The sequence below is a fragment of the Colletotrichum paranaense genome, assembly GCF_030867605.1.
Source record: "Colletotrichum paranaense strain IMI 384185 chromosome Unknown Scaffold_4.1, whole genome shotgun sequence".
Taxonomy (NCBI): Eukaryota; Fungi; Ascomycota; class Sordariomycetes; order Glomerellales; family Glomerellaceae; genus Colletotrichum; species Colletotrichum paranaense.
In genome coordinates, this window is record NW_026848962.1 from 2,296,586 (window position 1) to 2,310,182 (window position 13,597).

A 13,597-nucleotide genomic window follows, 5' to 3' on the forward strand; every position below is an offset into this window, starting at 1 on the left:
GGAATGAGTCAGTTTCCTGAGTTGGGATGTGCCAAAGACTCCTTTGGGAATTCGCTGAGAAATCAATCTGAGAAACCAGGTGTGGGGAATAAGGTAGTTTCGAGGGACAAGGCGGCGGTCAAGATGAAGAGAGACTCAGATAAATCCTCAGACTTCTATCAACAGACAATATTATCAAGACATTACGGTGCTTCCTGAGGCTTCGCTCACTATTCCTGAAGTACAAAGCTCATCTCACGCATCATGAGGAGAATAGAAGAAAGCGCCAGTTTCATTATTATTCAATGTAATTACGAGCGAATTCTAGTCTACCTCGCCCCTTGTCCAAGTTATGTATAGTTAATCGGTCCTTTCATAAGGACCCCATCATACGCGGTGCCAGCATACACATGCTTCGGCACCCTGTAGACTCTAGCGCAGCATTCTATAAGCGCCGTCTATCTCGTCCCTCTCTCCATCGTAACAGCCATACTACCCTTGGGCCGCAGGGTAAAGTTAGGATTGGCAAGCTCTACTACGCCAGTATATCCGGGACGTGGCGAGAACTTGAAGTTCCGTACGAGGGCAAAGATTACGCTCTTAACGTTCAGCAAAGCCATGTTCTTAGCGATGCAGCCTGCCGGGCCCTGGAGGAACGACTCCATGGCGTACGAGTCCTTGGATGCGCGGCCGTCGGACCAGCGATCGGGGTCGAAGATGTCGGCGGTCTCACCCCATACAAGGGGGTTGAAGTGTGCCACAGCCGGGCAGAGAGTCACTTGTGTTCCCTTGGGAACGAAGGTCCCGCAGACTGTGACGTCTTCTGCTGCCTCACGAGGGAGGAAGATTCCTATTCATGAATCTGGTCAGCAAATCGAACCCGAAGTATGTAGATTCGATAAGGCTTACCAGGGGAGTAAAAGCGCAGCATCTCCTTGAGAAAGTTGTTGACGTAGACCAAATGTTCGGTTTCCTCATAGGTCGGATTCCAGTCTCGAGGCTTGCCGGCGCAGAGACCGAGGACTTCTTGCTTGAGGCGCTCCTGCACCTTGGACTCCGTGGCAAGGATATGGGCAATCCACATGGTGATAGATCCAGTAGTTTCGTGGCCTATAACGTAGGGTTAGCGTACATCTTTGGCTGTTCACATTGTGTCTTGTCATACCTCCGGCGATGAAGTTTAGCATCTGTTCATGAAATGTCAGCACACATCAAAGCATCGGGATCACAGGTCTCCGTACGTATTCCAAAAGCTCCAGGTCAGTCCAATTGGTCTGAGTATTGTCAAACTGGCAATCTTCCAAGATGAAGGTCAAGATATCGCGATGCTCAGTTATCTTCTCACTGAGACCAAGCTTCTTCTCAGCAATCATCTCAGCACGGCGGTTCTCAACGCAGGTGAGGAGCATTGTCCGAATCAGAGCAACATCCTTCAGCCATCTCTTGTTGCTAGGAAGAGGGAGCCAAGAGCGGACAGGGATATGGCCATCGATGAAGGTGAGAACGTGGCCGGAAGGAGGCTGACGGATAATGCGCTCGTACACGTCGTAGAAGTGGGCTTCAGGGATGGAGATGCCGTCGAGATCGCAGCCGATCGAGCCAATGACGAAGACGTCGAGAGTTGCTTTTCGGATGTAGGGTTCGACTTGAGACAGAAGTCAGCATCAGTTCATAGTCAGGAAAAGACAGTACTTTAGCATACCATCAACAAGCTTGACGTCCTCTCCGCCCATGTTTCGGAAGATTGCTTCACACATCTGATTGGCTTTGAGCTGGAAGACTGGCAGCATCGTGCGCGTATTTTGGTTTGAGAACGCCCCTATGTAGCAATGTCAGTAAAAATAACGTGAATAAAGCAAGGGGTAACTTGAAATGAAGGAACTCACGGTTCAACTGGGTTCGCTGCTTCTTTCTCTCCTCGCCCTCTGAGAACATGAGTCCATGTCCGGTGATGGGGGAGAACATGCGTGCTGCCAACTGTGACTTTCGGAATGAGAATGCCTTCGTCTGTTGAACCTCTTTAAAAGCCGCCAGACTGTTGACCATGAGAGTCTCAGCATTGAACATAGAGAGGTAGCGCACAAAAGGCGCGTCGGGCCATCGCTTTGTCCAAGATATGAAGATATCGGCTGGCCCCGGGGTTCTGATCTGATTGAGCATCTGACCAATCAGGAAATGACCGCCCTATAAGCTTCGTGAGTTAGCGCTTCTGCAATATCTCATATCTTTCAAGTGGTCGTGTCGATCCTTCCGTTGTGTATGTGAGCAAAGTTGGCACTCCTTACCTTTGGTCCTGGAAGGTGCCGCAGCGGTGAGAGGAAGAAAGGATAGAGGAAAGCATTATATCCTAAGAGAACAGTACATTGCAAGGTGAATGAAGTCAAGAAGATCTTGAATGCAGTAGAAAGATCCAGGTACAAGAATCTGATGCCAATAGTTGCAAGTAGAAGTGATATGCCTGTGCAGAGCTTCAAAGCCATGGTTCGAGGGCAAGGGGCAAGAACAAGGATGGCGTAACGTCCAGGTCGGAAGAAGAGATAATAGTGAAGAGATTAATGATGAACTAGGATCAAGGTTAAGAAGAGTTCATACCAGGTTTCTCAACGAAAACTGGATGGGTTGGGTAGAAAGGGAGGCGAGGGTGAAAAGGCGAAGTGGGTGGAAAGGCGGAAAGGTGAAGCCTGTAGATTGGAAGTCGAATTGAGCTCTTTTGTAAACGTCTAGAGTTCCCAAAAGATCGGACGACATTCCTTGAGAAGGAGCGAATGCCCATCTTTAAGGAAGGAATATCAAAACCCAGAGGAGAAAAAAGCAAGCCATTGTCGATATTCCACCTTTCACCTTTGATTCCATTTTCTACCAGGCCTTTGACCCGCCAAACATGTCACCCAGAGGGATTTCTTCCTAGACCGAATCTGCAACTTCGATGCTTACCCCCCATTAAGCCATCACAATCCTTCGCCAGGGGTGTTCCAAGCCATGTCCCGACCAACGGTATCGAAGACAAGACAGGCAAACAATTTCCACCCAAGTCAAAACGCCACCAACTGCAACTCCCAACAATGTTTGACAGGATGACCCTGGCCCGGCATCTGCACTTCTTTAATCACAAGACAACGATAATTCAAGTCTTGTCGTAATACAGAAATCAAGCCACTGGATCTGCATGTCCTGAAAGACATGAGCGCTTCTTTCGCTGTTTACATCCCTGTCGACGAGGGCCTGACGTTAATGAGGGGTGGGGGAGCGGGTGTAAGAGAGAATCTCAGGATTTTCAAGAGTGAGACTGATCCTTGCTCCCGCATAGCTGACGCCCACGCTAGGAGAGCCGATCCGCAAAACTCCCACGAGAATGTAAGCAATGTCTAGTGCAAGGGGGGTTAAAAGGAAGCTTATGCGCCAAGAGGGCAAACAAACTCTTCTTCCACGACTGCCTTGACAGAGATTATCCTGCTGACCATTGAACTCATTAGGATTGTGCCGTTGAAGCGGGGTAGGTGAAAAGAGCTACCAACGCCCGCTGGAAAGCATGGCTTTTGTAACAGGGTAAAGGCCATATGGCATACAATGTGTGCCGGCCACAGCGGATGCTGCCGCGATGTTACACGGGTCCCGGATCTTTGGAACAAGGCACCCCCTTCTCTCGGCAACTCGTTCTCCAGGTCGAATAAGACAACAGAGATTGCGTCTGCCTGCAGAGACACCTGGAATCAAGACGTGCCGATTCGCCGTATGCCAACTTTTGAAAGTTCCCGACCATCCAATCATTCTGGGGTAGAGACAGTGAGAGAGAAAAAAAGGGGAAACTATTGATGTCGGCGTAACAAGTTGGGAAGTCCTTGCGAGTTGGCTGTTTTCTTGGCCTCTTGAGCGGCTGGCTGTTGGGTAGACGCCTGTCCCGTTCCACCCCCCCACCTCCCAGCGCGAACTCGGGTTCTTGTTCCTCAAGGCCTGCCCTGCAAGACGGGTTATTGCTGCATCGTCATTTTTGAGATGCACCCGCAGTGCATGCTCTGCTCGAGATGAAGTAAATCTCATGCATACTTTGAGATGTTCCAAGGCTGAACTGAGTATTTCGGCTCGCGATTGGTGGATATATATGCGCTCTCCGCTGACTTTCCTGTGTGACAAAGCCGACATGGACAGATGCCTCCATGTTGCGGAGACATTTCAAGGGGGGCATGTGTGATTCGGTGTTGCAGACAGTGCTTCCGCCGAAACTGCCCTGCCTGACAAGGATAGTCTGCCAGATCTGGGTTCTGGATACCGATATCTCGCTCGCTCATGCTGGGTGACTGTGTGACGGTTCCCATGAACCTGTTTCTGTTTCTGATCCGGCGGAGCATCTGCGATCGATCGTACAGAGATCTATCTACCAGAGGACCCAGAATTCCGGCCGTCTTCGATTCCCGAGAATCGCTTACACAAATTGGGTGGCTGAAACTCGGCCAATGGGGAATTATGTAGTTGACTTCCGCGAGCCCTGTACGATAGCACCCTGACACGGCGCTTCGAGGCCAGTGTGGGCTGTTTTGCTGTTTCCTCATGAGTAACATTGAGGCAAGATGGAGTCGATTTGCGATTGTATTGCTTCTTTGGCGACTGGGTTTTCTGAAGATGTCGGGTCGGGGATTCTCTGATGTCCGGTGATATGGTATAGTAGGTTTGTGATGGGAGCACAGTAAACCACATACAATGATGGAAAAGGAGTCAAGACTCAAGAATCTCGTACAGGACTGTGTGACCATCTCAGTGAGTTGTGAGAGGTAGTCAGTTACCCTCTCAAGCCATAGAGAAAATCGCAAGTCGCACAAAAAAGGGGGAAGCTTGTCAGAGATTACAGGCTGTCTCAGCTTCAACCACTCTTAAGATCTCAGATGTCTCTCTTCCTGCCAATCGGGTGACAGAATAGAATCCTAGTCAACAAGATTTTAACACCCTGTTACCTGATTTTGTTCTTTCCTTTTTTGATTCTTTCTGCTATCACTTTTCTTTCTACATATCCATTGAAGAATGCTCTTCAAAGACAGAAATGGAATCGGGTTCATAGAAATAGAGAAAAAAAGAACATTGACAATAAAATAGAAACAACAGGAAAAGAGCCAGGGAGTGTACCTATAGAGCGGCAAGCAATCTTGTCACGCGCTTGCGTGCACCTCCAACCCCCCTTTTACGCCCCAGCTAGGTAGCCCCAGAGTGGGTGCAGATTGTCATCAGAGATTACTGAACCCCTCGGTGTGAGATGTGACACAAGACACTATGAGCGTAATCTGGGTCTACCCAGGAGCCTGGCTGCTAGATCGGTCGTGTGCGAGTGACTGTCTCTAGATGGCTGATCGTCAGACGTGAGCTGTTAGTTTTGGGTTTGCTAATTAAGCTTGTTAGACATGAGATGAACGGACTATCGATCCTGTCCTCGTTGACTCAAATAGGGAAGTTATACGTACTGGCACTAGGAGGCTTTGAATGTGTACAGAGATTCTGTCTGGCGAGAGTGGTCGGGAGGAGCTGAAATACTGGCCAAGTACGCATCTGTGAAGCTCTCTTAGCTCAGGCATTGACAAGGACCGTATTTTTCTCTGGAGGTTTGTCAATCTTCAGCTCGCTTACCAAGAACATATGGTGAAGTGTGGCTTTCTTGTCAATTGTATGATGTTTTTCTGCCCTGAGTTGAAAAGCATTCTCCCGCATCACTCCTCAAATTCTGAGGCTAATCCATTACCTCGTCGCACAAGTTGCTAGCATTGCTTGCCTGCGCGGTGGCATCACTGATCATAGGTAATAACTGCATGATGAGACTTAGGGGACCAGCGATGCCAGTTAAACATATTCAAAATCTGGATGAAGCAACGTGAACCTCGAAATCTGTCGAGAGCAAAAGAAACTTCTAGACAGCAATCTTCGGGTTGCAGATACCGGAAAACTTACTTTAGTTGCTACCGTCGGCGTTGGTGTCTGCGTTGCTGCAGTTATTCGGGACTCAGACAACTCAAGAGTATCTCTTGAGTTAACAATTATTACCACTTAACTCAATTAGACACTGACTCTCAGTTTTTGATAGCAAACAGTCCAGCTACGCGATTGCGCCTAAACTTCAACACAAACTGACACTACAAAACTGTCACGTTTACAACGCCAGACAGGAAAATACACCGACCAAACTCTTCCCAAAGACTCCTCGTTGCTGCTGCGTTAAAAGCAACGAAGTTGTCTCTTCCCTACAACCGACCCACATTCTTCACTCATCTTCAAGACTGAAGAAAGCATATCGCACCCAAAAGGCTTAACCTCGGCAAAACCAAAAGGCCCACCAACCAAACGGCCGAGACATCGGCGCCCGAGCACCACCTCGGATTGCCGATGTTATCCGAGTCAGCACGCCGCCAGCTCTCCGAGCCGAAGCCAAACTCACGTCCGAGGCCATGTAGCCAGCACGACCGCTAATTGGTTTGTCAAGTCCGCAGATGCCCCACGCTTGAGGCGAGGCTGAGAACTTCATGAGAATGATGCCGTTTCGTTCGGCGCAAGGCTATATGTACTCCGAGCAACGTCGGTGATAGTAGATACCTGATGACAATGCGAAACTGGTTCGAGGGAACACGAGTCGTCGAATAGCAGCGCGGGCATTCGTCATCAATAGATAATGGACTAAGCTTAGAATCTGGGGCAATTGTCACCTTGAACATATAAAAGAGAGCACATGGGGCCAGTGGAGCTTGGTCAGATCTTGTTCAAACAACGAAAAAGGAACTCATATGCTTTGCGTGACTCCTATGCTACGTACAACTGGTACAACTACAATCTCCCAACAAGACCGAGCCTTCCTCCCAGTGTCCAAAACAGAAATCTATTCCTCCGCTTGTTTATGCAATTCGACCGCGTCGGTGGTATCTATCTCCGTCCCAGTCTCGCCTCATTTCGAGTCTAATCGCGTTGTCGGGGGAAAAGGTAGGTAAATAGGGGGTCGTTTTGAGGAAGGTGGGAAGCCGCCCGCTGTGGTTGGTTTATCGTATAGCTACAGGGATGGTGGTTTGTGTGTCTGTAGCTGTATTTACAAGGTATCCATCTTGTCGAGGATGGCCTTGGTGAACTGGTGGGTGGTGGCCTCACCGCCCATGTCACGGGTGCGGACCTGGCTGTTGGGTTGTTAGCAGCTATTCTCATTGCAATCCCAGGAGACGAAAGAACTTACCCCTCGGCAATGACGCCGTAGATGGCCTGGGAGATGCGGTTGGCGTGGTCATCGAGACCAAGGTGACGGAGAAGCATGGCACCGGACAGAATCAGAGCAGTGGGGTTGGCCTGGTCCTTACCCTTGATGTCGAGACCTACGTGACGGCAACCGGGCTCGAAGACAGCAACATCACGGCCCATGTTGCAACCGGGGACGATACCAGCACCACCGACAAGGGCAGCGCCGATGTTGGACAGAATGCCACCGTACAGGTTAGGCATGACCATGACATCGAACTGCTGGGGCTTGCTAACAGCCTGCATGGAGGCGTTGTCGACAATCATGTCGTTGACCTCGAGGGTGGGGTAGTCGTTGGCGACACGGTGGAAGGTGGAGCGGAAGAGACCGTCAGCCAACTTCATGATGTTGGCCTTGTGAATGCAGGTGACCTTCTTGCGGTTGTTGGCCAGAGCGAAGTTGAAGGCGAACTTGGCGATGCGCTCAGACTTGGCGCGGGTGATGATCTTGAGGGACTCGACGACACCGGGGACGGACTGGTGCTCAAGGCCAGAGTACTCACCCTCGGTGTTCTCACGGATGATGGCGAGGTCGACACCCTCATGGCGGGTCTGGTAGCCGGGAATGTTCTTGATGAGGGAGATAGAGGCGTAGATGTCGAGCTCCTGGCGCATGGCGACGTTGAAGGACTGGTGGCCGGAGCGCTCAATGGGAGTGTGAAGGATACCCTTGAGGCCGAGCTTGTTGCGGCGAAGGGAGGCGACGGACTCGCGGAAGAGGTCCTCAGTCTTCTCGGGAGTGGTGGTGTTGAGACCAGAGACCTCGACCTGCTCCCACTCAATGGGGACGTTGTCGGCCTTGAAGATGGTCTTGACGCTCTCGGCGACCTCGGCACCGATACCGTCACCCGGGATCAACGTGACCGTGTACTTGCCGCCAAACTTGGTGGGCTTGAAGATGTCAGAGCCGACCGTGGCGTAGGCGCGCGCGGGCTGCGCGGTGCGCAGAATCTGCGTGGGGGAGGATTGTTAGCCATTTGTCCGTGGGTTATCGTGACATATCTGGCTGCATGTGTGGCCATTTTCTGGTGGTCGTGTGCTTTGTGTGCTTGTGAATATGTCTGCTTCTCGTGTATTCCTTTCAAAACCTTTCATCCTGGCCGACGTCGTCATATTTTCTGCGTCATCTACCAGGTCGCAATTTGGTGCTTGTTGTTGTTGTTGTTGTTGTTTCTCCCCTCTTACATCGCAGCCTTGCCTCTGCGCTCACGATGCACAGACACACACCGAGAAAAAAACCACGTCGCGGCTTGCACAGCAGAAAAGGGACTCAATTGAGAGTTGGCAAAGAGGCGACGTACCTGCGCAGTGCGGGCGGATCCTCGGGAAAGCATCGTGACGGTCGTTGGTGCCTCGTGAGGGTATTCGCGGAGCAATAGATGTTGTTCGGGATCGGAGGAGTTGGGGAGTGGAAGAATTCAGAAAAAGAGTGGAATTCGAGAAAGGCAGAGTTGCTGGCTGTCAAATGCCGCAAGAGCAAGGTACCACGGCGACAGACGGGGACGGTAACTGGGAACGGTACACGGTCAAAGTACAGACCGAAGGTGGCAGATACTGACTGAGGCAGGCTTTTTTTTTCTGCTCCTGCTCTTTCTCGGCTGGCCGTCGTGCTTTCCGTTCTTTCTCTCCAACGCCTGCGCAGGTGGGGCACCATGGGGATTCCGTAAGTGGCTGGTCTCCAATTCTCTGCCGTTTCCAGTTATCTGAATGGCTGGAACTGATCATCAGACCCGCTTTATTCTTTTCCGGGCGGTCGGAAGAATGGAGGGCGACATCCGCGGGAAAGAGAGACTGCGCAGTGCCCGCGCCTGCTTCAATGTTCAGCCAGTGCAGCAGTTCTGTCACTCGGGAAGGGAAGGAACCAAACGTGGGGCACCTTGCCTTTTGCGGTCTTAGCGTCTCTATTCTCTCTTCTGCGCGGTTGAGCCTCGGATCTGGATTTACAGTATCCCACGACGTCACGTGTCTCAATTCAATTGTGACTCGCTCATTCTCATCTTTGGTTTATCAACTCACGTTGACCTCTCAATGAGTGCTCATATGTAGCCTCATGTGTTGATTTGAGGCTTCATCTCATCAGCAATCGTAGTTCTCATACGGGCGTTTTCGGTCAACGTCGGCTATCTCACATCTTAATGAGCCGCGCCTGCCCATCCTTTCCGGAGAAATCCCCGCCAGCCCACCTCTCCACTCCTTTTGTGAGACCGCCAAGTCGGTCTTAGGCCTCCCTGGCCGTATCTGCGATGTTGCGACTTCATTCGGCCGAGCGTGATCTTTACTCATTACAACACAGATACCAGCAGAATGAAACCCGCAGTTGTTATCTCGACAAGATCAATTTCAGCTTACAATATGATTCAATTTCGTCAAAATCAGGAAAAAGACCTAGTGTTTGGCCAGCATTCTCAGTCAAAGATTGCTGTGGCTGCGAAATCGCGGAGATATCCTCCCCAAAATATCACAACGGCTAGCCCAGCCAGCCTTTACATTGCCAATGAATGTGGTGAGTCCGTACGAGAGAAGCGAGTACGGCCCTGTCCCGACAGCTTAATCAAGAATGTCGATGCCATTGTAACCAGATGCTTCGACTCCCCACTCGAAACAGTCTGCAAACAAGCGTCCGCCATCGCTTTTGCCCAGGGGAGCTCCACCTATGATTCATCTCAGAATCAGCCAATGTGCCGTCTTCGCTATCCTGGACGCAAAGGGTACTTACAGTCCATATTCTCGATAGACAAGATTCGCTGCTGGCACATCGCCTCGTTGAGCCCGTCTACTTTATCCTCGATGATGTCTTGAACGGTCTTGCCCGCAGGACAAGCAATAGTATTGTTCCTCGGCTTGATCCAGAAGTGAATCATGCCGACATCGTACAGCTCGGTATTGTTCAACGCATCGTCGACCTGGCGGTTATAACTCGTGAAATAGTGTCCGTCCTTTCCACGTGAAACGTCCTTGACGAACTGATCGGCTCCTCGCTGTCGGATCGTCTTGATGGACTGTTCACAGAAATCCTTGACAATTGCTTTCACGGGCAGGTATGTCGGCCGGTAATCCTTGGTGTTCCAGCATTCTCCTCTTCCATTTTCCAGTACCCCTTGTTGCTGATATTGATACTCGAACTTTGCGATTCCGCAGCCCTCGTAGTTCATGTTAATCTTTTCATGCATCCAGAACTCATCGCCGCGGCCTATCGACATACCGTCAGTATTGCTCATCTAGGCGATGGCATGAGGCCGTAGTAGGACGTAAAGTAAGCTGATGGGGCCAGATTCACTTACACGAACCCGCGTTGCGCAAAGTGCTGAAGACTTGCACGCAGCTTCCTTGACAATCCTCACCCGTCTGTACCCAGTCGAAGGTGACTTTTCTAGCTCTGTCTATTTTGGCTTGATTGCCACCGAAGACGCCAGTCCATGGCCCGTCCGTCCAAGCTCCTCCCATCTTGGTTATTGTGCGGCACATCGTGTTGAGTAAACTGCGACGTGTCTGCTTCAGTATGCTCAATGAGCATTATGATCATGGGACAGGGTATCTTACGGCCACCAATTATAATAATAGACTTGCCATTTTTCGGGGCAGGTGATGTTGTAGACGGGAGCGTCATCCAAGTCTGAAAGCGAGATATCGTCCATTCCATTCATTCCCACTACGCTAGTAATGCTGTTCTCTTCGTAGTAGGCGTCGACGTCCTCTTGAGTGAGGATGAAAGTCTTCGTCGGGGCTGCGGGCTTTGCGGCTTCGGGGAGATCGACATCGACAACGTTCGTTGGAGAAGCCTGGGCGACGCCGAGCACAGCGGCGAGCACCCAGGGTAGGCTCAAGATGGCCAGCATTATGGGTGAGATCAAGATCCTGTGTAATGAGAGATGGGCGTAATGAGAAGTGCGATGCTTCAAAGCCAGAGCGGAAACCTTTGGATGATCGAGTACTTGATGATGATTATCTGGCGACTGCGATGAATTCGAATGATTGAATAGCTGAAGAGAAGAGGTTATGAGAAAGTTGGTCTTGTCATTGCCCCTTTTATCGTCGGCCGTATCGTCTCGAAACCACCAGCAACGCTTCAATATCGCCAATCATCGTCAATCATTGCTTACTCAGGAGATATAGTCCCTGATGATCTGTGTCACTACAAGAACGCTGGACACGATAACGAAGTTCCTCGAGGTGGTAAGAGCGAAAATTTTCAAACACGATGTTATCTTTTGCCTCTCTAAAGCTCGTCCCACCATCGAAAGAGAATCCAATAGGGATGCACGCCTTTCGTTCCGTGCCGTTGCAGTGTGACCGCAAACAAGGCCCTCGTCTAGAGCTCAAGACATCTCATCTCCCGGTCAAACTTGAGATCGCAGTCACAACTCCAATGGCACGAAATTTGATGACATTCAGGCTACGTCAAGGCAAACAAATGGTATTCATCTGGCCTAGGATGGCCAACACACAGCCACATCAGGAGGCACGGCATGGCACTGCATACCATGAACCCATGATTGCCACCCAATATTTGGGAAGCCATCTCCCGTGACCTAAATTATTCAGATCAACGAGTCAGTGCCAGGTTCGGAACTGAAGGCCGCTCGGGGTTCTCGAGCCGGGCCGTCACAGCTCATGCCTGGAGCCCGACTGAATGACTATACAGATATAGTTCCAGCTCCAAGGTTCTTTCTCTAGTTCCAGATCCATGGTATTTTCAGCTCGCACGTAGTTTACTATGACATCAAATGAGCTTAAGGCCATACACCTTGGGATGAAATTCCACCAAAGTTATGCTATCGCCCAAAGATTGCCCGAAGCGTGAAAGAGCAACATTCCGACGAAGTCGTCATACATTGTACAATGAATGCCTCCGAAACCACCGAGAATGAGACACGCTAAGTTGTAGTTCGACATCGTAATGGCAGTGTTGCGGACATTATGCCAAAGCGGCATGGTCATCGTGATATCAGGCAACCATTTCCCACGATCTCACGTTTGTCTCACGCCACGATATCCTGAGAAACTCAAGAGGACGAGTCGGAAGTGGTCCAATGCCTTTTCTAGCTGAATTCTTTGGCTCAAGAATGACTATTTTTAGGCGCCCGTAAAAGGGAACAGCAGACTTTGAGCAACTATCGTGGCATTTACCACAACTTCTTAGGTGACATGTGACCTCGATCAAGAGCACCAAAGCACTTAGCCGCATCTGTGTATCGGCAAAAGGCACCGCGGAAACCTCTCCATGGTTCCGATCTAAGATGTGTGGTCTGTTGTGTCCGAGGCGACTGTCCTCGTCCCGGATACCCGCAGGAACCTATCTCGTCACCGCCACACTCTGAACATTGAAATCCCCGGGCTTTTCTCCGCTGGGTAATACCAAGCATTTTCTACCGGCAAAGCGAGTGTACATAGTACCACTTGGCTTTATTATCTCTGAGCTCTCGTTGATGTCAAACTTCAAAGGTGAGGCTGTAGAGATTAGTTAGATATTCAACCCCCCAAGCGACAGTTGCAAAGGAAAGCCTGGAAGTACGCTTGCGTTCTACCAAATGCAGGTGGAGTGAAAATATTTAGATCAGGTGCCAGGTTGACTGATGAACGATATGGGCAATTTCATGCAGATGCTAGTTAGCTCGGCAATAGCTTGTCGAATAGATTCCAGGCTGTACCGTAAAAGAGCCTGCTACATGAACATCACCATCGACAACATAGAAGGCAACGTCATCAGGCTATCATCGAATTATAAGTACAGTGCTAGTTCTGGAGCTTCCGATACTGAGTCGAAATACGGCAATCATGAAGTTGAACCCGAGACCTATGAGTCCAGTGGTACCCAGACAGCGTCAAACGTGGTCAGACATCATCAACTTGAAAGCTATGACGGTCAGGGTTGACTTCGACTGGCTTCCACCTTTGGGGACTTGTGTTACGCGATGTAGTGGCCAGCCAGGCCAGGAGTCATGGTCGTGACTCCCTTCCCCTTGGGCTAGCTGTTCTCAAGTTCCTTCACACCGCACTGAGTGGTGGCGCAGCCATGCTTACATTTTGCCGAAACTTTCCATTTTGCCAAATCGTCTACTATGATTGCGTTGTTGCATAGTCACTCAAGAATACTGCAAGCATGAAGTTCTCGTTCCAATACAACTTATACTTCATGATCGTTAGATGTTGGAGTCTCAGTCAATGCATGGAGAGATGTATTGGATTTTCATAGTATCGTTATGATTCCTCATGATCTATGGTCTATTATGAATCCAGTAATTAAGTTTCAAAAGCACGTATGCTACGTGCTCGAGACGACCATCGAGAGCGTGGACCAGCCCTTCGCCACGCTGTCAAAGTAACATCAAATAGCTTTAAAATCAATGCCATGCCATTTAAACAAATA

The 13,597-nt window shown here is 50.1% G+C and overlaps 3 protein-coding genes across 3 annotated transcripts; all 3 read right to left on the minus strand.

Moving 5' to 3' along the window:
• Positions 1 to 437: 437 nt before the first annotated feature.
• On the minus strand, positions 438 to 2,459 carry CPAR01_05773 (cytochrome P450; the record flags this gene model as incomplete). The annotated part of the gene is made up of 7 exons (XM_060490049.1): positions 438 to 829; positions 889 to 1,089; positions 1,145 to 1,166; positions 1,221 to 1,624; positions 1,682 to 1,798; positions 1,866 to 2,163; positions 2,265 to 2,459. The coding sequence occupies 7 exons, from the start codon at positions 2,457 to 2,459 to the stop codon at positions 438 to 440; spliced, it is 1,629 nt and encodes a 542-aa protein (XP_060351515.1).
• Positions 2,460 to 7,030: 4,571 nt separating this feature from the next.
• CPAR01_05774 (isocitrate dehydrogenase subunit 1) lies at positions 7,031 to 8,564 on the minus strand (the record flags this gene model as incomplete). The annotated part of the gene is made up of 3 exons (XM_060490050.1): positions 7,031 to 7,115; positions 7,172 to 8,181; positions 8,532 to 8,564. 3 exons carry the CDS (start codon positions 8,562 to 8,564, stop codon positions 7,031 to 7,033), a joined length of 1,128 nt encoding a protein of 375 aa, XP_060351516.1.
• Positions 8,565 to 9,777: 1,213 nt separating this feature from the next.
• On the minus strand, positions 9,778 to 11,066 carry CPAR01_05775 (uncharacterized protein; the record flags this gene model as incomplete). The annotated part of the gene is made up of 4 exons (XM_060490051.1): positions 9,778 to 9,881; positions 9,947 to 10,420; positions 10,512 to 10,708; positions 10,771 to 11,066. 4 exons carry the CDS (start codon positions 11,064 to 11,066, stop codon positions 9,778 to 9,780), a joined length of 1,071 nt encoding a protein of 356 aa, XP_060351517.1.
• Between the last annotated feature and the right edge of the window lie 2,531 nt (positions 11,067 to 13,597).